This window comes from Moschus berezovskii, chromosome 2, assembly GCF_049115385.1.
Source record: "Moschus berezovskii isolate FMDL1 chromosome 2, NW_MosBer_1.0, whole genome shotgun sequence".
Taxonomy (NCBI): domain Eukaryota; kingdom Metazoa; phylum Chordata; class Mammalia; order Artiodactyla; family Moschidae; genus Moschus; species Moschus berezovskii.
Genome location: NC_142461.1, coordinates 11,362,728 through 11,385,156, shown reverse-complemented (window position 1 = coordinate 11,385,156; position 22,429 = coordinate 11,362,728). Strand labels below are relative to the sequence as shown.

General features: G+C 38.7%; 1 protein-coding gene across 4 annotated transcripts in view; it reads right to left on the bottom strand.

The window, feature by feature from the left end:
- Positions 1-22,429, bottom strand: part of PHACTR4 (phosphatase and actin regulator 4) — a 106,391-nt gene that overhangs the window by 20,568 nt on the left and 63,394 nt on the right. For 2 of the 4 annotated variants that reach the window (XM_055398956.2, XM_055398954.2), the window contains 4 exons: positions 9,538-9,708; positions 8,432-8,512; positions 3,935-4,099; positions 2,825-3,220 (listed from right to left, as the gene is read on the bottom strand). In XM_055398956.2, the coding sequence (XP_055254931.1) occupies positions 2,825-3,220; positions 3,935-4,099; positions 8,432-8,512; positions 9,538-9,708 (813 nt within the window). Of the gene's footprint in view, positions 1-2,824; positions 3,221-3,934; positions 4,100-8,431; positions 8,513-9,537; positions 9,709-10,612; positions 10,641-22,429 lie in introns of all 4 variants that reach the window. The other 2 variants (XM_055398958.2, XM_055398955.2) reach the window with 2 other exon arrangements.

Sequence of the window (22,429 nt, the reverse complement as noted above, 5' to 3'; positions counted from 1 at the left end):
ATATATCCTTATGTGATCCCCCAAGCCCACATGTCTCAGGTGTCGATTGAGCAAAGTCCCTTTTAGAACTCCAAATGGCTTTTAAGAAGTGGATCGTCACGTCACAAAAGGACAACCTGGCAAAATAATTAAATAGTAGTTCTCTCTCTCTTTTTTTTTAACTTTCTAAACAGTAGTTCTCTTGGTCACCAACCTCCGACCCTCAACCCAAACCCCTCACTTTGGTCCCACGAATTGTTCACAAAGGTTTTATATGTCTTACCTAGACAGCAACACCTCAAGTTTCCCTAAAATAAAAAAATTTAATTGCTCTAAATCCCATTCCATTGGCAGCATTCAAAGTAAAAGTCTAGCTAATATGATAATGTTTTAATGTTACTCTTCATAAGTAAAATTTTAAAAGGTATTTCTAGAAAAATACTGCATATACTTATAAAAAAGGATTCAAAAAATGGAAATTTTAGGATCAATGAAAGAGATATATTCTGGTAGATTGGATTTTTGCTGGCTGGCTAAAAATTGTTGCTGTTCAGTTGCTGGAAATGGCTAAAAACAGTGGTTAGCTATTCCATCTACAACAAAATCCAACCCTGACAAGATCAAATCTGAGTATTTTAACAACTGAATTGATAAAGTAAGTTACCTTTAGTGATTTAAGGGAAATATTTACCTGAAAATGAAAGGACCTCTGGTACACACACTGTGATAATGGCATTTGGCATGGGAAAGATGAAAAATGTTCACTGGAGGGGTTACAATTCCCTTCATCAGTTTTATGGAGGTCCTTCCTTAGTCCCAATACTCCTAATTAGTCCTTAGTCCTAAGGCTATCATGCCTGTTAGTAGACACAGCAATGTCTAAATACTGGTTTCCAAATGTTTGTGTTTCAAGGACCAACATTATTAAAAAGACATTCTCAACCAATCTCAGGTTGTTAATCTTTAATTATTTTCAACTAAGGGTTTCTTGGCCATGCTGCATGGCTTTTGGGATCTTAGTTCCCTGACTAGGGATTGAACCCAGGTCCCCAGCAGTGGAAACATGGAGCCCTAATCACTAGACCACAAGGGAATTCCCTCAACTAAGCCTTGATATTCAGTAAACCACTCATTAGCATAACCATTCCATGAAAGAAATGGCCTTTTAACACCAAAGAATCAAGAAGGTCCATAATTTCAGAATAAAGGATAATTTTTTTTGTCGTGCCCTGCAGTCTGTGGGATCTCAGTTCCTTGACCATGAACTGAACCCAGACCATAGCAGTAAAAGCCTGGAATCTTAGCCATTAGGCCACCAGGGAACTCCGTAAAGAATAGTTCTTTAAATCTATATAACTTAAATAAAAACTCTGTGAACTATCCTATTTTTCTCTTTCAGCTGAGGACTGCTCATGGACTGCTGTCAATCCCTCAGTCACAGGGCCTATTGCTTTGGGCTATTCACCTGAGGCCAAGAGTGGCCTCTATAGTTTAGCCCAGCATACAGCACAGACAACAGTGGTGCCTGATGTGTGGTTCCCATATACAGAGCATCAGCATCATCTGGGAACTCATCAGAAATGTAAATTCGCAGGCACTACACCAGACTTACTGAATCAGAAACTCTAAGGGCAGAGCCCAGCACTCTGTGTTTTAACAAGCCCTCCAGGTGACCACGATGAGAACCCCTATATAAACAACAGTTTGAAAACAAAAATGTACAGACAGGCCTGCACTCCAGAGTTGAAAGGCCTGGATTTGGTTTCTATCTCTCACTAACTGCAACCTTGAGTTAATCACAACTTCTTCACTTTCTTATTGCCCTAACTATACACTAGATAAAATAGATGAAACTTCATATGGAGGTTTTGAAAATAAGTACATGAAAGTTCCTTGATCCTCAGAGATAAGCCAACACGGCACTATCCATCCAAGGTGGTGATAATAATAATAACCTCCATCCTGTTTTCCTCAAGCTACTCCAACCTGTTATACTCGCAATGAATTCTAATCCTGTTTTTCAAGGTTCTGGTCGCTCCACCTAATTTGGTTAACTAGCCATTTAATGAGCACACTTTTTATTTCTTCATTCAATCATTAACAAAAACTTTAAGCAGTACTAAACCTAATAGCATTTTTCTTGAGAAACTACTTTTTTCTTCTCTTCCCTTTCTTGAAAATTCCTCTAAATTTATATAAGGAAAACCAATCTAAATATAATTCCTGTACATATAAAAAACTTACTAAACCAACATAAAGTTACTATCTTCCCTGCTTTAATTCTTCTACCACTCATTTTATTACGAGTAGTATCCTTAACTCTCCCAAGATAAAATGTGATTTTATCAGGACAGTTTAAGGAGCTTTGCAGTTCCCCATGAACATACTATGCTAGATACTGAACCACAAGTTACACAGGCACCTCTACAATCATCATTTTATCTACTGGGTTTATGTTGAAGGAAGACATGCATTGGCAGTTTAAAGTAGGTTAAAAAAAAAACACACAAAACAAACCCTTTCACCATGTAGGTCAAACCCACTGTGGTCTGTTCATATGTTTAGTCCCCCAACTATAAACAGCAGTTCAGAAACACTGCTTTAGGAAAAATAAACATTAATCTCCTAATGAACCTATTTTCAGTGACATCTGACCCCACTCTGTTTCCATTCATAGCCATCTGTCTCATTTTTAAGACTTTTTTCTATACTGAGGGCATTCAAAGGGACAAGCTATGGAGAACTCTCTCACAGACCAAATCAATATTGTACCAATTATCCAATAAAACAACCATTTAAAACCAAATCAAATCCCAAACTTTGGAAAGCTAAAGACTTAACGTACCAATGACAGGGTTGCTGTTTCTGTGAGTTGGTTTCGGGGGTGGAATAGGGGGCTGCTTGGCAGGGCCTGTGTGAGTAAGGCTCAGGGTAGCGGTGGTGTTAGTGCTGGCAGGAGCAGCGGGAAGAGTCCTGGGTGCTTGGGAAGGGGGGCCAGAGGAATGGACAGTTTTTGCTGGGTTCGTGGCAGCCATGGTAGCAGCAGGTGCTGTGGTGATGGCAGTGGTGGAGGCGGACAAGCTGGGTCTTGCCGAGCTGCCAGAGGAAGTGGCATCCTTTGCTTGCCCTTCATTTGCTTCGTGAGAAGAGGACAAGTGTCTTTTAGGGGGAAGTAAAGGCTGTTTGGGTATACTGTCAGGAACGAACTCTGCTTCAGAATGAGCCTGGCTTCCAGTGGAGCCTGTGAAATAATAGATGGGATTTAAAAGGAAAGAGAGTTACAAGACAGGCTGAAAAAGGTAACACACCTACCGCTTATGGTCAACTCCGTCTATTATTTAACATAAAGGTTGGTTTAGACAAAGCTTCCCAACCTCACACACTTTAGGTATATAACACTTTCTCAAATCAGTAAGAGAGGCTTGTTATGATAGTGATTTTTCACACAAGAGCCAGGCAACTGGACACAGAGTCCCTTGGGTGAAGGAGAAGGGATGTTTAGCCTGAAAAAAATCCCATACACATCTGATATTTGATAGCCTCTTCCCAGTTGGCTCATACAGTAAAGAATCTGCCTGCAATACGGAAGACCTGGGTTTGATCTCTGGGTCAGGAAGATCCTCTGGAGAAGGAAATGGCAACCCACTCCAGTATTCTTGCCTGGAGAAATCCATGAACAGAGGAACCTGGCAGGCTATAGACCATGGGGTCGCAAAGAGTTTGACATGACTGAGCAACTAACACACATCAGTCCTTGAGAATCACAAATTTAGGATTTTGTAAATATAAGAACGAGGGGAGAAATTCTATTTCAAAGGGCAACTAGTTGAAGAATTGCTAGAGGGAAACAGAAGCCCCTCTGGATTTTACTTCTCCCCTGGCTCCTGCAATCCCCCGAGATAAATGAGAATGACTGGTCCATGGCTCTTAAACTAAAAAATTCAGAGTTAATTACCTAGTCGCTTCTTCGGCTCCTCTTCTGGAACAGGCTTCCTAAGATTTGCTATTCTTCCCGACTCTTCCTCTACCTGGACTGGACTAGAAGATCTGGTGCTCCCTATGAGGGTGGTATGGCCATTCTTTAATGTGGCATGGCTCAACTTCCCTGGATCCTCACCACCTGCAAGGTCCAAAAGAACGAGCAAACTGGTAGACTGGCGTCAGATAGGGAGAAGAGTTGGCAATTTCTAACCTTCCTTATTCCCTTTATCCAACCCTCTTCCTGTTTTAGCTTATTCAGTTCAGTTCAGTAGTAATGAAAATAAGTAATTCCTTTCTCCAATAAACGTTTGATTGTCTATTATGTGCTTTGCTACATGAATAAGACAGATTCATTATTCATAGGTAATCACTATGCTAAATGTTAAGAGCTATAATGAATAAAGTGCTACGGCAGGAATGAAGAAACAATTCTCCTGGGGGTGGCAATGGGGTTAGAAAAGCTTCATAGAAAGTGGTAGCTAAACTGGGTCTTAAAGGGGGAGCAGGAGCCTACCACTCGAAGACAAGATAAGGAAAGACATGCAGGAAAGAACAGCATGCATGAAGGTATGAGATTATTTGACATGTTTGGGAACTGACAACTACTTTGGCCTGGTAGGAGAACAGATGCCCAGAAGAAAGCGTTAATAGGAATGAAAACACAAGCAAGAACAGAACAGAGAATGGAAAGGTAAGCACGAGCCAGGCTATGAAGGGTACCAAACACCAGGGAAAGGAGTCTGGACTGAATCCTGTAGGTAACAGGAAGCCAAAGAATTCAAGTAGGAGAGAGATATGATCTGCTCTGTCTTCTAGAAGATTAACTCTGCGAAGGATGAGAAAGATGCATTAGGCAGTGATTGGAACGGGAAAGCTAATAATGAGCAGAAGGCAGGTGAGAAATAGCAGATGTGCCTGAGGGCATCAGGAGTGGACAGCAAGGGGGAGAACTGATAGACAGGTTAAAGGTAAACATAACACACATGACGGATTCCTATAAGCTAAACGGCAGGAATGATCACCGGGCTGCAGGCTTTGGATGACCACTCATCGCTATTACACTTGTAGGTTAAGAACTTTTCATGGAACAATTAGACAAATGTTCCCAGTTACTGCTGAGGTTACCTAGACTCCTTTGGAGGAGAACTGAAAAACTGAGGTTAGAGTCTGAAAACTGTCTGACCTCCCAGTGTCATGGAACTGGAACTAATTTAATTACTCTCTAGTCACTCTCTTCGTTTTTTCATAGGGAGATACTCCTTGTAGACTCCTGCACCCCAACCCAGCATTTCCTACTAAGAAATTAGATGGTATCATTCTTTACACAGTCTCAATAAGAGGTGGAGCTTGGGTTAAAAGTAGTGAAAAAAAAGTCTAAGTCAAATGAGCACTGAATGAAAATGTACTTCTAAAGTGAAAGTATTCTGACCAGTATTTTTTTTTTTTTTAAAACAGAGGAAGGGGCAAGATGACAACAGCTATGCAAAAATAGTAAGTTACTACTCATGTTAATACAGCTCAGCTTCAACAAAAAACAGGGCTTTCTAGAGTGTAAAGCAATGAATCACTTCAAAGCCAACAAAGACCCCTACTTTTGAAAAACATATAGTGAAAGTTTAAGACACAATATTAACTAGTTTCTACTCAGCACATACCAGCAAAAGTGATCAGTCATTTCTCAAGTTACTTAATCAGGACTGTCTACTTTGAAGTAAAATTTCTTATATTTAATGCAAAGGGTCTGTGCTAAATGCTAATGGAGTAGAATAGAAATATTAACAGAATCTGGCCTGAACATCTATGAGTGCTTTGCAACCCCCAACTCGGAAAGTCCATGATATATTTTATAATATAGTCAAGTCAGAACCATAATCAAGCCAAAAGCTGTTTCTGAATATGAAAAGAATTGCAAGGTTCAAATACTGCTTTTAACCTAAACTGGAGATCCATAAGCAGGTCATAAGGCCCATCTCAATTTCTTCTTACAGAATAAAGCTTAGATCAGTTCTCTGGTTAGGGCATCTTGTCCAATGGTTACAATTCCCTTATCAATTAGACCTTCAAGCTTGCTTCTAGCCTAAAAATAACTTGGATCAAAAGCCAGTAGGAAGCATATAGCAAAACTGACTAAATGAAAGTGAAAAACAAGAAGGAAGCATTGTATGGGGTTTGGCTGAGTGAGCAAGAAAGGTGAGAGGCAGGAGAGGACATGGGGTAAGGAACAGCTATTATCAAAAAAGCAATGGCCAAAGGTGCTGTAAAAGAGGCATTATAATTGTAGTTACCCGCCTAAATACCTAGAAGATTTTGTGTCCTACTGTAAAAAACAAATAGACCCATGAAAAAACAGAAGTTATACATGCTCATTACTAACTATGCAGAAAATTTAGAAAAACAGAAAAAATCCTCTATACTTCCATTCTAACATCCAGAAATAACTAATGCTAATAATATTTTAGTATATTTCCTTCAAGTTTGTTTTCTCTGCTTAGTTTTTATATAGTTGAGATAATAAATACATAATTTAATTAAAATTTGCAAAAAAGCAACAGAATCACATGGTTCAAAATCTAGAGTATAATATTCCATCAGTTTGGTTCCTTTCTCTCACCAACCAAAGAATATGATATATTTTTAAAACTTCGCTTTCAGATTTTGTCTTACGCAAAGTAGCTCTAACGAAGAGAAATGAAATACAACTAGTGTATTACAGTCTTACTTTTCTGATAAGCTGCTTCATATAAGTCACACATTGTTAGAAAGTTCTGACATTATTAAGCCAGCAGTGAGTGTTGAAATACCAAAGCACGATCTTCATGACAGACTAACAAGAAAGATTAGGGCAGCAATATGGGCGTGGAGATGTATTTGATAAAAAAAGAAAGGAAAGGACACAGTACTACGGCTAGCACAAAGCTGAGGATGTACAAAGACAGAGAGTGTTTGCCCCAAGGATCCTTCACCAACCACTAAACTGCAATTCCAGACTTAAAGACCATAGCCAGATGAGGAGGCACTTTGGAGGGAAGGTTGAAGGAAGGTTTTTTTATTCCCCTCGGTAAGAAAATGAACTTTAATATAGAAAATTAGAAGGTAATTATTGGAAGAAATAAAATCATTTTATGTTTACCCCTTAAGTTCAGATTCTTAAAAAAAATCAATTATCCTCACTTTTTATGTTTTATTTAATATTTTTTCTTCACTAGATGTTTTCATTCCCACAAAAAATATATGCCCACTTATATGCAATAAAGGGGTAGGGAGTGGGAGGTACAAATTGTGGGGTATAAGACAGGCTCAAGGATGTATTGTACAACAAAAGGAATATAGCCAATATTTTGTAATAACTCTAAATGGAAAGTAACCTTTAAAATTATATTCAAAAGGCTTTCTTTAAATAAATAAAATATAGATGGTATGACACTGAATTTTATAGAAATATCTTAATCATTATTTAGTATTTTTCACTGTCAAGTTTAACACCAGCAGAGAAAACTGTACAAAATAGAAATGTAAATTTCAAAAACATATTACCAGGAAAACACCTGAGTGAGCATCATGGACATTAAGAAATATTATAAAATGTTTCTCCTTCCCCCACAAAGCAATTACTCTTCTAATTCCTATGAAAATCCTTTCTTTGTGTTTTTATTATAGTTTAACCACATAATCATATATTTCCAGTGTTCTTACTTTATACTTATAAATACAATATATATTCTTTTATGACTGACTTCAACTGCTCAGTATTACTGATGAAATTCACATTAAAGGAAGTAGGTATAGTTTGTATTGCCATGTAATATTTTATTTAATCAATGTATATCCCAAGTTACTTATTATATATTTTACTACTGAGGACATCTGGGTTGTTTCTAGTTTTGCTCTGTTAATAAACATTGCAGCTATGAGCATATTTATATATATCTCCTGATATACATGTATACATATGTTTTTGTTCCATATATACCAAAGACTGTACATAGGTTTACATATTTCCAGCTTTCATAGATTAAGTTAAACTATTTTTCAACGTGATCATTCCACTTTAACACTTATAACAATAGTTGTATGTAAATTCCACTTATTTCATACCCTCATCAATTCTTGTTCTTGGTCATTTGGTTAATTTTAGGTTTTCTAGTTTATGCATAGAGCTCTTTTATTTTGGTTTTCATTTGCATCTCTTAATTACTAATGAAGTAAGAAACCAACCTTTTTCTTTGTTTATTGGGCATCTGCATGTACTCTTCAGTGAACTGTCTGTTCAGTGCTTTTGCCGACTTTACTACTGATTGCCTTTTCTTTTTTAATCAAAGTTTTAAAAATATATATGTTAGATGATGAAAGTTTTTTAAAGTCCTTTCCCCTCTGAACAACAGCAATAATAAAGAAAATTCAAATACCTAGTCAGAACCACAGACCAAGTGTACAGAGACAGGCATATGCTATTGAGTGTATGCATACTCACCCTGCTCAGAGTCTTCCAACAGAACCCCTCTTTTAACCAGCTCTTCTCTTGGTTTTCGCATAGATATTTTTCTCTCTAAAACTAACGTTAAATTAGAAAACAATACTCAGAAATGTGGCAGACAAAAGTCAATACCTTAGGTAAAAGAATAAAGTGGTTCAATTTTCTTCTATTCTTAGGAAACAAAAGAATACAAAACCAAACTTCAAATTTTAAAACTTAATTTCTTTGGCATCCTGTGCTATTGGGAAAGTATCATTTCCAAAAGGAACTACACAAGTTCAGCTTTACCACCCTCCCCCCACTTTTTTTAGCCACGCCATGAGGCTTATGGAACCTTAGTTCCCTGACCAAGGATTGAACTCTGGCCTCTGGCAGTGAGGGGGAGGAATCCTAACCACTGGACTGCCAGGGAATTCCTTCCTTTTTTTTTTAGAATTATTTGTTTATTTGGCTAGGAGAGGGCTTAGTCGCTCTGTGGCAAGTGGGATCTTAACTCCCCAACCAGGGATGGAACCCGAGTCCTCTGCATTCCAAGGTCCCTCCTTCCTTTTTTATGGAAATTTCAATAATGAGATATTTATGGATGAACTTTTTCTGGGAGGAAGTAGCCAGAATAGGAGAAAAGCAGCATCTTAGGGCTTCCCTCATGGCCCAGTGGTTATGAATCTGACTGCCAATGCAGGAAACATGGGTTTGACTCCTGGTCTGGGAAGATCCCACACGCTACAAGGCAACTAAGTGCACGTGCCACCCCTGAGACCAGGCTCTGGAGCCTGTGCTCCCAACAGGAGAAGCCACTGCAACGAGAAGCCTGCGCGCTGCAACTAGAGAAAGCCCATAAACAGCAATGAAGACTCAGTGCGGCCAAAAAAAAAAGCATCTTAGACTTGCTTTAGTTCAGGAGCTCCATTCACCACTCAATTGATAAACATTAATTCCACCAAAATACTTAGTGAGTGACCACTTGGTTTTTGAATTCTACAAGATTTAATTTCCTCTTCAAATAGGGGGTTATAGAAAATTGGGAAGAGAATGAAAAAGTTAGGTACTTCCAATGGGGAACTCTTTGACTCAGAACATATACATAAATTTTAACATATCACCTTCTGATGTCTCTTTGAATTTATCACTTTTTTTTTTCCGCCATTTCCAGGGCTTGAAGATCTTGCCAAAGCCTGAGAACTTGCTCTTCCTTTTGGTGGGAGGCGTTATGTCTCCTGCTTCCACACAGTCCATGACCATGCCTAGGTCTGCAGTGGGCTGACCTATTTCTTCTGTTGCATGAGAGGGAGAGAGGGAAGAGAACAGCCAAATTATTATTTCAACATAATCTTGAAAATGCCCCTTCCCCTCTCTTCCTGTGGTAGTTGGAAAGGATCAGAGCAATGATAAATAATCATGCAGACAGACTCCTTGACATCACATAGACACCAGACATCAAAATCCATAACAGATAAATTACTAAGGGGAAAAAGAACCAAATGGAGCTGACACATCATTTTAGGACAAAAATTCAATGAGATGATCATAATCAGCTCAAATCTCTTAAAGGCACATGCACACACAAATGTGAATCTCTTCCCAATATGCATGAGATCTTGCCTCAGTGTAGGCTTCCTGGCATGGGGGAAGCCAGTTAACAATACTATCTCTTGAGTCACTGAAGCAGGGAATTCCACCATCCGTGAGTCATTTTCTCTGTTAAACACTGCCCTCTCCCTGCTTTCCTTTCTCAGGACCTAAACAGTCAGGGAGGGGATAACACTTACTTGTGCATGTTATCAGATTATTTTCTCCCTTTGCAAAAAAGACCTTGGGTCATTTGGGAGTACTGGAAGGGACTTGGGGGGTGGGACAGGGGTGTTAGAGATGCTTCAAAACAAAGGAAAAATTTAAAGTAGAGATGAAACTTCAGTTTGCTTATCACAAGATTGCTTTAGGGACAAAACTGATTCTAAAGATTTGACAAGAAACATAACTGACATGATAAATGTGCAGGGCTGAAATGAAAGGCCATGAGTCCCTCATAATGACCACATGCAGGGTTGAGTGAGTGAGCTTTAGTGGCAGAGAAAGAAGCAGCCAAGACTGGGCCAAGAATAATAATAATAATAAAAAGCAGGAAGGCAACAACAAAAAAAATGCAGGAAGGCAACACAATACAACTTTGCACTCCACCTACTGTCCCAGGGCTCTTTGGAGAAGTCTAGAGGAGAAGAAAAAAAAAGAGTCATGTGGAATAACAATCCTGGAATTAAAGTGGAGCCTTTACTTTGTAGAAATACATCAAGGGCCACGTACTATATAGTCACACGTAATAAGTTACCATATTTATTGTAAATAACCTCACATTTGAAGCAAATAATGCATTTGGAGGTGGGGAGAAACAAAGGAGCATAATATAGGCACTAAAATAACCTCTTAATAGATATATTTTCACAAGAGAAAATACACAATCAACAAGCATTAATTTTTTTTAAGAAACACATGCCCAATTCAATCTTTTTTCAGTTGGTAGGTGTTGAGTCTAGGGAAGTCTGTTGATAAAGGTCAGATTTACACGATCGTAATTAGAATGATTGCAGCGATGGCTGCCGATACATTACTTTGCCTAAAATGACAAGGGCAAAACAGGGGCCTGGTTCCTGAAGTGCAAGAGATGAAAAGGACACCATTGATGTCTTTACTTGAGGGCATCCTGGCTCTCGACTATTCTAATTCTTTACATGAAATGCAATAGAATATAACACTGGATCGTATTTTTTCAAGGCTGGTTGCTCCTGTCCTGGGACTGACCATCAAGAGTAGCACTAGCGTGAACACGTAGTGTTTTTAAGAGTGAGTGCTTTAACTAGGACAGTATTCTACCAATTATGGAATGTCAGGGAGACCTGAAGACATTGCAGAGCATTCATCATAAAATATTTAACATATGTTAATGATAACACTTTCAGGAATGGAGCTAAGTAACATAAGCTGTTCTTTCTCAAATATTAGCCTTCCTTACTGAGGCAGGGATAGACTGAAACTTTAAATCTCTTGCTAACCCACCCAATGACTGAACTTCACTCAGTTCCAAAGACACAAAGGAAAATGCCTGTTTGGTTAAAAGTAATAGCGAAGATAATAAAAAAACCAAAAACCAAGCCAAGACAAACAAAAAACCTTCAAACTAACAATGTGAAAGTAAAAATTCTAAGTGCTATGTGATGCTTTTACAAAGAAAAATAGCCAAAAAGCTTTATAGAAATCTTCAGTTCAGTTCAGTCGCTCAGTCGTGTCCGACTCTTCACGACCCCATGAATCACAGCACACCAGGCCTCCCTGTCTATCACCAACTCCCGGAGTTCACTCAAACTCATGTCCATTGAGTTGGTGATGCCATCCATCTCATTCTGTCGTCCCCTTCTCCTCCCGCCCCCAGGCTTTCCTAGCATCAGAGTCTTTTCCAGTGAGTCAACCCGTCGCATGAGGTGGCCAAAGTATTGGAGTTTCTGTTTTAGCATCAGTCCTTCCAATGAACACCCAGGATTGATCTCCTCTAGAATGGAAAATCACAGAAAGTTGCTGTCTGTAAAGTCTTAAAATGAAATACATCCAACCTAGCCTGCTTTCACTATCTTTTTGATACCTAATTACCTTCTTGGCAAATAGATGGGGAAAAATGGAAACTGGCAGATTTTATTTTCTTGGGCTCCAAAATCGCTGCAGATGGTGACTGCAATCATGAAATGAAAAGATGCTTACTCCTTGGAAGAAAGGCTACGACAAACCTTAACAGCATATTAAAAAGCAGAGACATCACTTTGTGACAAATGTCAGTATAGTCAAAGCTATGGTTTTTCCAGTAGTCATATATGGGTATGAGAGTTGGACCATAAAGAAGGCTGAGCACCAAAGAATTGATGCTTTTGAACTGTGGTGTTGGAGAAGACTCTTGAGAGTCCCTTGGACTGCAAGGAGATCCAACCAGTCAATCCTGAAGGAAATCAACCCTGAATATTATTGGAAGGACTGATGCTGAAGCTCCAATACTTTGAACACCTGATGCGAAGAGTCAACGCATTGGAAAAGATCTTGATGCTGGGAAAGACTGAGGCCAAGAGAAGGAGGTGACAGAGGATGAGATGGTGGGATGGCATCACTGACTCAATGGCCATGAGTTTGAGCAAACTCTAGGAGATAGAGGAGGACAGGGAAGCCTGGCGTGCTATAGTCCACGGGGTCACAAAGAGTCGGACACAACAACTGAACAGGAAATCACCTTCTAAAGTAGGACATAGTTTATCCGTTTTAGTTCTTCATTATATTGAACAACATATTCATATATCCCCTTTTTCTTAATACATTCAAAACAACAAAATCATGATATCCTTTCAAACATATTTATGCCTGCTAACATATGAGCTCAAAATAAGTTCTGTTTATATTAAGTCACAGTGTATCTGGAAAATACCAACAGCTTACATTAAAAAGGAATACATCTGCCATCCAGTCACTGAATACAAAAAGCAAAGACAGCAGTTTTTTCTTTGATGCTTTATGCAAATGTGCTTAATCTTCACATCCATAAAACTCTAGAAGCGGGTATGCCTCTTACATCATGCAGTGAGGCTCAGCCACACCCAGTCCTAACCCAGTTATTAATATCCCCAATTCATTCATATTCTCACATTCTCCTTTACATATTTTCACATTCTCCCTTCTCTTCTCCTCACTTTCATAACAAACAGAACATTATTTCCGTGACTCCCAAATCTGTTCAAACACTTGGAATCAGTTCAGTTGCCTTTTCAAAACATGGAATCTGCAGGAGGTGGGTCCTAGAAATCTGCTTTCAAAAAATTTCCCAGGTGATTCTTATGATCAGTCAGGTTGCTAAATTCAAATCCAGATACTATCTGGAAAGCTTCTGCATGTTAAGAGAGACAGAGGCAGACATTATCTGCACGTAACCAGGGATGGCAGAGCCTGGTGGGCTGCCGTCTATGGGGTCGCACAGAGTCGAACACGACTGAAGTGACTTAGCAGCAGCAGCAACCTAATTCTTTGTTGAAAAATAAACCAGAAATCATGGCACCAATCCAGAGTTTCCGACTCAGGTAAATTATTCCTACAGAAGAATTGGGAGGATCTTTCCTGTGTTTCCTAGACTCAGACAGAATTTAAATCATAAATAAATAAAAAAGTTTACATTAATTTTCCCCCTAGATTTTAAAGGGAATTAGTCATTTATTATAACTTTTTTTAGAGACCAGCCATTTGTTATTAATGGGTTTTCTTTTTCTTCTCCAGATTTATAACATACTATGTTCCATGTGTACTTGGGAATATAGTGTATCAGTTAGTGAGTGCAGTGGTCTATATAAGCCAGTTATGTCGCGTTGGTTAATCATGTTATACAAATCATTAATAAATATTCCTTTGATATGTTGTCAGCTTGTTCTATCAGTTACTGAGACAGGTATGTTGATATTTCTACCTATGAAAGTGGATCTCTTTACTTACTTCTATTAATTCTGCTTTATATACTTTAAAGCTGTATCTTCCTGTTGAATTGACCCTTTTATCATTATGAACTTCTCTCAGTTCAGTTCAGTCGCTCAGTCGTGTCCGACTCTCTGCGACCCCATGAATCACAGCACGCCAGGCCTCCCTGTCCATCACCAACTCCCGGAGTTCACTCAAACCCATGTCCATAGAGTTGGTGATGCCATCCAGCCATCTCATTCTCTGTCGTCCCCATCTCCTCCCACCCCCAATCCCTCCTAGCATCAGACTCTTTTCCAGTAAGTCAACTCGTCGCATGAGGTGGCCAAAGTATCGGAGTTTCAGCTTTAGCATCAGTCCTTCCAATGAACACCCAGGATTGATCTCCTCTAGAATGGACTGGTTGGATGAACTTCTCTACATTGCTCTAATAACATCCTTGCTTTGTTTTTCTCTCTAGTTTGAAACTGTTGTCTTTTAGAATGTTCAGTCCATTTATACCTAATGCTTTTACACACAGCTGGCAGTTAGAGGTCTACCATTTTGCTGTTTATTTTCCATTTGCCTCATTTGTTCTGTGCATCCTTGACTTACAGTCTACATTTAAGTTAGTATTTTCACAACATATAAAACAATGCAAGAACTTTACATTTCAACTCCATTATTCGTGTTGTCATATTTTACTTATACATACATAAAACAATAAATCACAGAACACATTATTGTGGTTTTAACAAATACTATTCTTTTGTATTTCCTGCATACTTGCTTTTTCAGATATTCTTCATTTCTTCCTGCAATTCTCTGCTTCCAAGTAGAGTAATTTTATTCCATTTTTTTGAAGGATATTTTCACTGGGTAAAGTAGTTTCAGTTGGGGATTGAGTTTTTAAATTTATTTCAGGACTTTATACATGCCATTTCATTGGTTTTCTCTCTCCCCTCCCCCCCACCATTGGACTACTTTTTGTTGTATGTTTCATTCTTTGGAAACTTTCTATCAAAATATATAAAGGGTACAAATAGTAAAGCTAGGTATCTTATTAGAGCTTCCTTATAAACTAATTTGGGCTTCCCAGGTGGCTCAGTGGTAAAGAATCCGCCTGCTAATGCAGGAGATGCAGGAGACTTTGGTTCGATCCTTGGGTTGGGAAGACCCCTGGAGGAGGAAATGGCAACCCACTCCAGTATTCCTGCTGGGATAATCTCATGGACAGAGGAGGCTGGTGGGCAACAGTCCATGGGGTTGCAAGGAATTGGACACAACTGAGAGACTTAGCACATAAACTAATTTGCCACCCACTTACAATGACTTCAAATTTCAACAGGTACTTTATCAATCCTTTGTTCATTTCTGTTAGAAGTCATTACTTTGGCAGCATTAGTTACAATAGCCAGGACATGGAAGCAACCTAGATGTCCATCAACACATGAATGCATGAATGGATAAAGAAAAACAAATATCATATATTAACGTGTATATATGAAATCTAGAAAAATGGTACTGATGAAACTATCTGCAGGGAAGGAATCAAGATGCACACGTAGAGAACAGACTTGTGGACACAGAGAAGGAGAAGGTGGGACGAATTGAGAAAGTAGCATTGACATCTGTTCCGTTCAGTCGCTCAGTCTTGTCCGACTCTTTGCAACCCTGTGGACTGTAGCCTACCAGGCCGTGGAGTGTATGTAGCCTACCAGGCTTCTCCGTCCATGGGATTCTCCAGGCAAGAATACTGGAGTGGGTTACCATTTCCTTCTCCAGGGGATCTTCCCGACCCAGGGATCAAACCCGGGTCTCCCACATTGGAGGCAGACACTTTAACCTCTGAGCCACCATATATACACTATCATATGTAAAACAGATAGCTAGGGGGGAAGTTGCTATACAACACAGGGAAACCAGCCTGGTGCTCTGTGATGACCTGGAGGGGTGGGATGGTTGAAAGAGAGGGAGGTTCTAGAGGGAGGGAATATATATATAACTGATTTGCATTAGTTTTATGGCAAAGACCAACACAACATTGTAAAGCAATTTTCCTCCAATTAAAAAATAAATTTTAAAAATGAACTTATTACTTTGTACTTAAACTGGATATAGCAATCAATTTTTATGATTTAGATCATTATTATACACTATTTTTACATTGGATTACAGATTTTTCTTTCTTATTTATGAATCATATCCTGTATTTGGAGTCTTTCTTCACAGACTGTTGCACATCTTATTTCTTTACATCTTGTTTCAGGACTTTCCTGGCAGTCCAGTAGTAGTTAAGACTCTGCGCTTCCAGGGAAGGGGGCATGGGTTTGAACCCTGGTAGGGGAACTAAGATCCCACGTGCCACTGTGGCACAGCTAAAAAAAAAAAGATTCTGCTTCAAGCTGAAACAGATTCTTCATGTTGTTGATAAGACACATGGGAGAGAGGACTCTGAAGTCACACTCTTAGGCATTTCTAGAGGAGACTAGTTTGAGAGTGCTCTAGAAGCTCAACTTTTAGCCATTATTCAAAAGTAACACCTATAACTGATTAAAATGAAGTGTTGATAAAGTTATTCCCATGAACTCTTTGCTTAGGTGCCTGCTGAAAGAAATAAATTCTGAATCAAGGGAGTGTTCTCATGCATGAAAGATTTCAGAAAAAGAAGAAAGAGAAGCAGATTAATCATTCTTAATGAAAAGGGAAAAGGGTAAATCACCTCTTTTTCCCCAAAGTCAACTATACTGACACCAGAGGGAATTTACAAAAACTTGATTCCATCAAATGTCCTACACATGAAGAGTAGGATCTTTAAGTAATTAAATGGCAGTAAGAGGCAGCCAGTCAAGCCTTACCTACTTACATTCAAGAATATCCCCAAGAAGGGAAGGTAGCTGACTGAAAGTAGACTTATAATAACATTCTTTGGAAAGACCCACTCAGCATCTGCCTAAATCCAACTTTGAAGAGTATGAAACAGGTATTAGCCTCCCATTATCAAACTCCATTTGGGCATATATTCTTCTTTAAAAAAAACCCAAAAACTTATATGCAGAGTACATCATGAGGAACGCTGGGCTGGAAGAAGCACAAGCTGGAATCAAGATTACTGGGAGAAATATCAATAATCTCAGATATGCTGATGACACTACCCTTATGGCAGAAAGTGAAGAGGAACTCAAAAGCCTCTTGATGAAAGTGAAAGAGGAGAGTGAAAAGGTTGGCTTGAAGCTCAACATTCAGAAAACAAAGATCATGGCATCTGGTCCCATCACTTCATGGGAAATAGATGGAAAAACAGTGGAAACAGTGTCAGACTTTATTTTTTTGGGCTCCAAAATCACTGCGGATGCTGATTGCAGCCATGAAATTAAAAGATGCTTACTCCTTGGAAGGAAAGTTATGACCAACCTTGATAGTATATTAAAAAGCAGAGACACTACTTTGCCAACCAAGGTCCGTCTAGTCAAGGCTATGGTTTTTCCCGTGGTCATGTATGGATGTGAGATTTGGACTGTGAAGAAAGCTGAGCGCCAAAGAATTGATGCTTTTGAACTGTGGTGTTGGAGAAGACTCTTGGGAGTCCCTTGTACCGCAAGGAGATCCAACCGGTCCACTCTGAGGGAGATCGGTTCTGGGTGTTCATTGGAAGGACTGATGCTAAAGCTGAAACTCCAATACTTTGGCCACCTCATGCGACGAGTTGACTCATTGGAAAAGACTCTGATGCTAGGAAAGGTTGGGGGCACGAGGAGAAGGGGACGACCAAGAATGAGATGGCTGGATGGCATCACCAACTCTGTGGACATGAGTTTGAGTGAACTCCGGAAGTTGGTGATGGACAGGGAGGCCTGGCGTGCTGTGATTCATGGGGTCGTGGAGAGTTGGACACGACTGAGCGACTGAACTGAACTGAACAAAGTATTATTTAGAACTAGAGGGGCCAGGATCAAACAGCTTAAGTTCTCATTAACATTCACACAAAAATCTAGTAGACTCAGCTTTGGAAGATGGAAGCTGCCTAAAGATATTATTTCTGACAGTGTTATTTAGACTGGTATATAATTGTGAATATCTTAATGTATAACAATGGGTATATAAATAAACTGAAAATTCTACGTAAAATGTATAATCATTAAAACTAGATTTCTAGAGTAATTAATAATCCAAGGTTAAAAACAGGGTATATATTTATACATATTACATTATCTAAACTATACTACACGTTAAAAAGGAGAATGGAAGGAACCAGTCTAAAATATAAACATAATTTGATAGTAGGATTATGGGATATTTGCTTTTCTCCTCTCTAGCTTCTTATATTTTGTGTGTGTGTGTTTTTCCTTTACAATGAACATGGATGGCTTTTATAATTGGAACAAAAACAAATTTACTTTGAAAGTGAGAGCCCATGACAGTTAATAAAGTCCAGTATATACATAAACACACAATGGAAAACTCTTCCTAAACATTCAGTTCAGTCGCTCAGTCGTGTCTGACTCTCCGCGACCCCATGAATCACAGCACACCAGGCCTCCCTGTCCATCACCAACTCCCGGAGTCCACTCAAACTCATGTCCACAGAGTCAGTGATGCCATCCAGCCATCTCATTCTCTGTCGTCCCCTTCTCCTCCCGCCCCCAACCTTTCCTAGCATCAGAGTCTTTTCCAGTGAGTCAACTCATCACATGAGGTGGCCAAAGTATTGCAGTTTCAGCTTTAGCATCAGTCCTTCCAATGGATCTCCTTCCTATAAAAATGAATTATTTCCCACATAAAAATCACAATCTGAAATTTTAAGCAAATTAAACCATTCAAAGACATTTTCTTTGGGATCTGGAACAGTGATACATGAAGCTAGAGAACAAAGTTTCTTTTTTTTTTTTTTTTTAGAGAACAAAGTTAATGGTAATCTAAATTTACCAGGTGTAAGCTTTTCAGCTGTGGAATGAAGGGTTTTAAAGTATGCACAAATCCTTGATAGGGGTGGCTGATTATAACTGAAGCCACTAATCTCCGTAGCATTCTTGAATCCACTAAAACTGTTCAGGTTTCTTACTATGAATTTTTGTCTGACATGAAGAAAATTCAATTGCACCACTTAGAAAACTGCAATAGAAAGAAAGAAAAACTGATGGATGAATAAATGATACAACAAAAAGTATAATTCAGATGTCTCTAAACCATTTAAAAAATTTTTAATGATACAATTACACCTCAAATATTGTTTCTATACTCCTAAATAAAGGACTTAGAGCGTGGAGTTTGAAACCACTCATATGCGAATTTGCACATCAACCAAACATTTGTTCTCAACAACTCTGATTTCACGACCATCTGCCTCCTATTGTCAATTTCACAGAAGAAATACAGGAGTCACATTTGGGTATCTCATTGTTTAAATTAATTACAGAACTTGAAATATATTTATGGTCCCATTCTGTTTTCCATGAGAGCCAAAAGAAGGTGGTTTCCCTCCTTGTTTCCCTTTGTTTGCCAGAAAACAGGGTGTAGAATGCTGCTTATAGTTTTATGGTTCTGTGTTCCAAAGAAGTCACGTAACTGCAGGCCACTAGGAAAGCTGTGGAGGTCCTGGTGCTTTCTGGAGAGGGTGGAGGCTACGAGTGCGAGATACCTAACTAAATTACAGTCTGGAGTTTGAAGCTTCAGTAGTATCTTGAAACTGTGCCCCAATGTTTAAACTACTTACTCTCTCCTTCAAGTTGTAGAACCTCACATTTCAACGACTTGTTTCTTTTTGTAAATTCAACTAATTAAATTATGTATTATTTTTGGCTGTGCTGGGTCTCTGTTGCTGCGCTGGCTTTCTCTAGGTGCTGTGAGTGGGGGCTTCTCTCTGGTTGCTGTACATTGTGGGCTTTTTCCACTGCATGGCTTCTCCTGTTGCGGAGCACACACTCCAGGTGCATGGGCTTCAGGAGTTGCAGCCAACGGGCTCAGGAGTTGAGGCTCGCAGGCCCTAGAGCGTGCAGGCTTCAGTAGTTGTGACACACAGGCTTAGCTGCTCTATAGCACGTGGGATCCTCTCGGACCAGGGACTGAATCTGTGTCCCCTACAGTGCAAAGCAGATTCTTAACCACTGGGCCACGAGGGAAGTCCTAGACTTCTTTCTTATGTATTACGTAGAGTTCCAGCAGTTCGTTCTTCAACCCTCAGTTTTTTCCTGGTTGGTATTTAACTCAATGTTTTTAGTTCAGGCTCAGTTGATCCAGATGAATTTCTGAGGTGTTTTTAAATAAATGGATAGTATTATTAAAAAATTACTTAGCACTTTTCATCTTCAGATAAAGTATTCATTGACTAGTTGCTGTTGATACATATTATACCTACATTACTTGCTAGAGATAAAGGATAAAACAGGGTTAAACAGTAAGCCTAGTTCATTTTAGAATCTGATTTACAGCCAATTCTTAGTCATCCAAGTTGGAAGGCAAGCTAAGGCACAGGCAACTGTAGCTGACGGATAACTTAGGTTTCAAGACAGTCTTCTTTACCCACTACCCTTCACTAGGTTTAGTAATAAGCAACAAACTTACCGGGACTGTCTCAGTTTGAGATCTATTTCTTAAAGTGTAAAACTTAAAAATACATAGCTTTGTGCAATGAGATACACACACTTCATTATCAAGAGGCACCAATTATCTTTTTTTTTAAGTTCAAGGAATACAGCATAATGATCTGATTTACATATATAGTGACCAATTACTTTTATAATCTCATGATTCTGTTTAATCTCCTTTTATGCCCATCTAACTTGAAACAGATCTTGCTTTTATACAAGCATTTTAACAGCATTAGAACTCTAAATGGAGAATACTAATTTATGGTACTTACACTATTGCACTTGCTTTTGCCTTCAAAAAGAGGATTATTATTGGATTAAAAAAACTGTTTTAGAAAACTGCAACAAAATTACAGAAAGCAAAACCTGCCACTAACAAACAAAGCACGCTTTGTCTGCAACAGGCCCATAACTTCCCTTGGAAATACCGCATGGTTCTGGCCTTTGGGAAACAGAATTGGGAAGGAACTCAGGAAGACAGCTCTCTTCTGTACCTCTCTGTACCTGCAGGTACAACTAGGTCTGAGATTCCAACTCTAGGAAAACAGTTCTTTGACCATCATTGCACCAAGAAATTATGGTACTTTGCTCTGGCAAATTAGATGTGTATAATTTTTTGATAAAAGTTACAAGTTGAAAGTTTTTATAGTGGGGTGCCAGATAATATATTCTCTCATGGAAAAAAACTTTAAACCTCTCAAAATTAACCAGCAAGTAGAAAGAAGGAATACATTATTGTGACAATGGGCTATTCAGAAAATAATTTTTGATTGCTATTCTACATTTAATAACAACAGAAAATCCTTTAAGGAGTTCATGACAGACCCCTATCACTTTCTCCTGATTCTTGCATCACATGAAGAAAGTAATCCTGTTCCTTCTTCCTCAGAAGCATTTATTTTTAGGTCTAGACAGGTATGAGAAATGTCTGATAATTCTGATAACCAAGTAGTGAGTGCCAAGTGTTCTTTCAAGTCTCATGAAGAAGTTTATTTTTAATTAGTCCATCTATTATTCATTTCTATGTTAATATTCTTATATAACTATATTAAAATTTGTTTGTCCACCAATCCCCTTACTGATATTGCTTTCAAATAACAGTATTATTTCTAAAGCACCTTTCCCCAAACCACTCCTATTTTCATGTCTAAGAACCCACAAGTTTCAGAGCAAAATGAATCAAATACTGATGGAAAAGGAATGAAGGAAAGAGAAAATATGACAATACAATATCTTTTGATGTAGCATATTCTTATACAAAGGAAAAGTGGCAGGGGGGAGAGGGCAATTAGTGAGTGAAAGGTACATGATGGGGCCAAAAAAAAAGAGCTAGACAGGGGGAATGGAAAGACAGAAAGAGAAGGATAGTTCTAGACTAAATGGTTAGGTAGAATTTATTAAAATTCTTTCTGCCTAATTTAGGGACATGTGATAATTAAGTGTTTGTTTTAATATGATAACATAGTAAAAGATTCCAGTGAACACAGAAACAGCTTTTACATTGATTGAGAATTACAGAGTATTATTTGAAAGTTTTATCTCAGTAATTTTTATTTTTGGCCACAGAGCATGGCTTACAGGATCTTAGTTCCTTAACCAGTGATTGAATCTGTGTCCCCTGCAGTGGGAGCATGGAGTCTTAACCACTGGACTACCACGGAAGTCCCTATCTCAGTAAACCTACAGACCTCTCCTATACATATATTTCATTTTAGGATTTTTTAAAATATGAACTGCTGAGGAAAACTGTTTATTTCCTTGAATGGACACCACAGCATAAATTCTTACTCTGTGTTCAAATTCTCTATTGGCTCACCGGTTGTTAGAAAGAACCTACAGTAAAAATACTTGTTTCTAAACAACATCTCATAAATTTGCATGTGAGTTCTCCTGCAGAGGTTATTTATTTGAAAGCAGACTCTTCTTGGTTAACACCTCG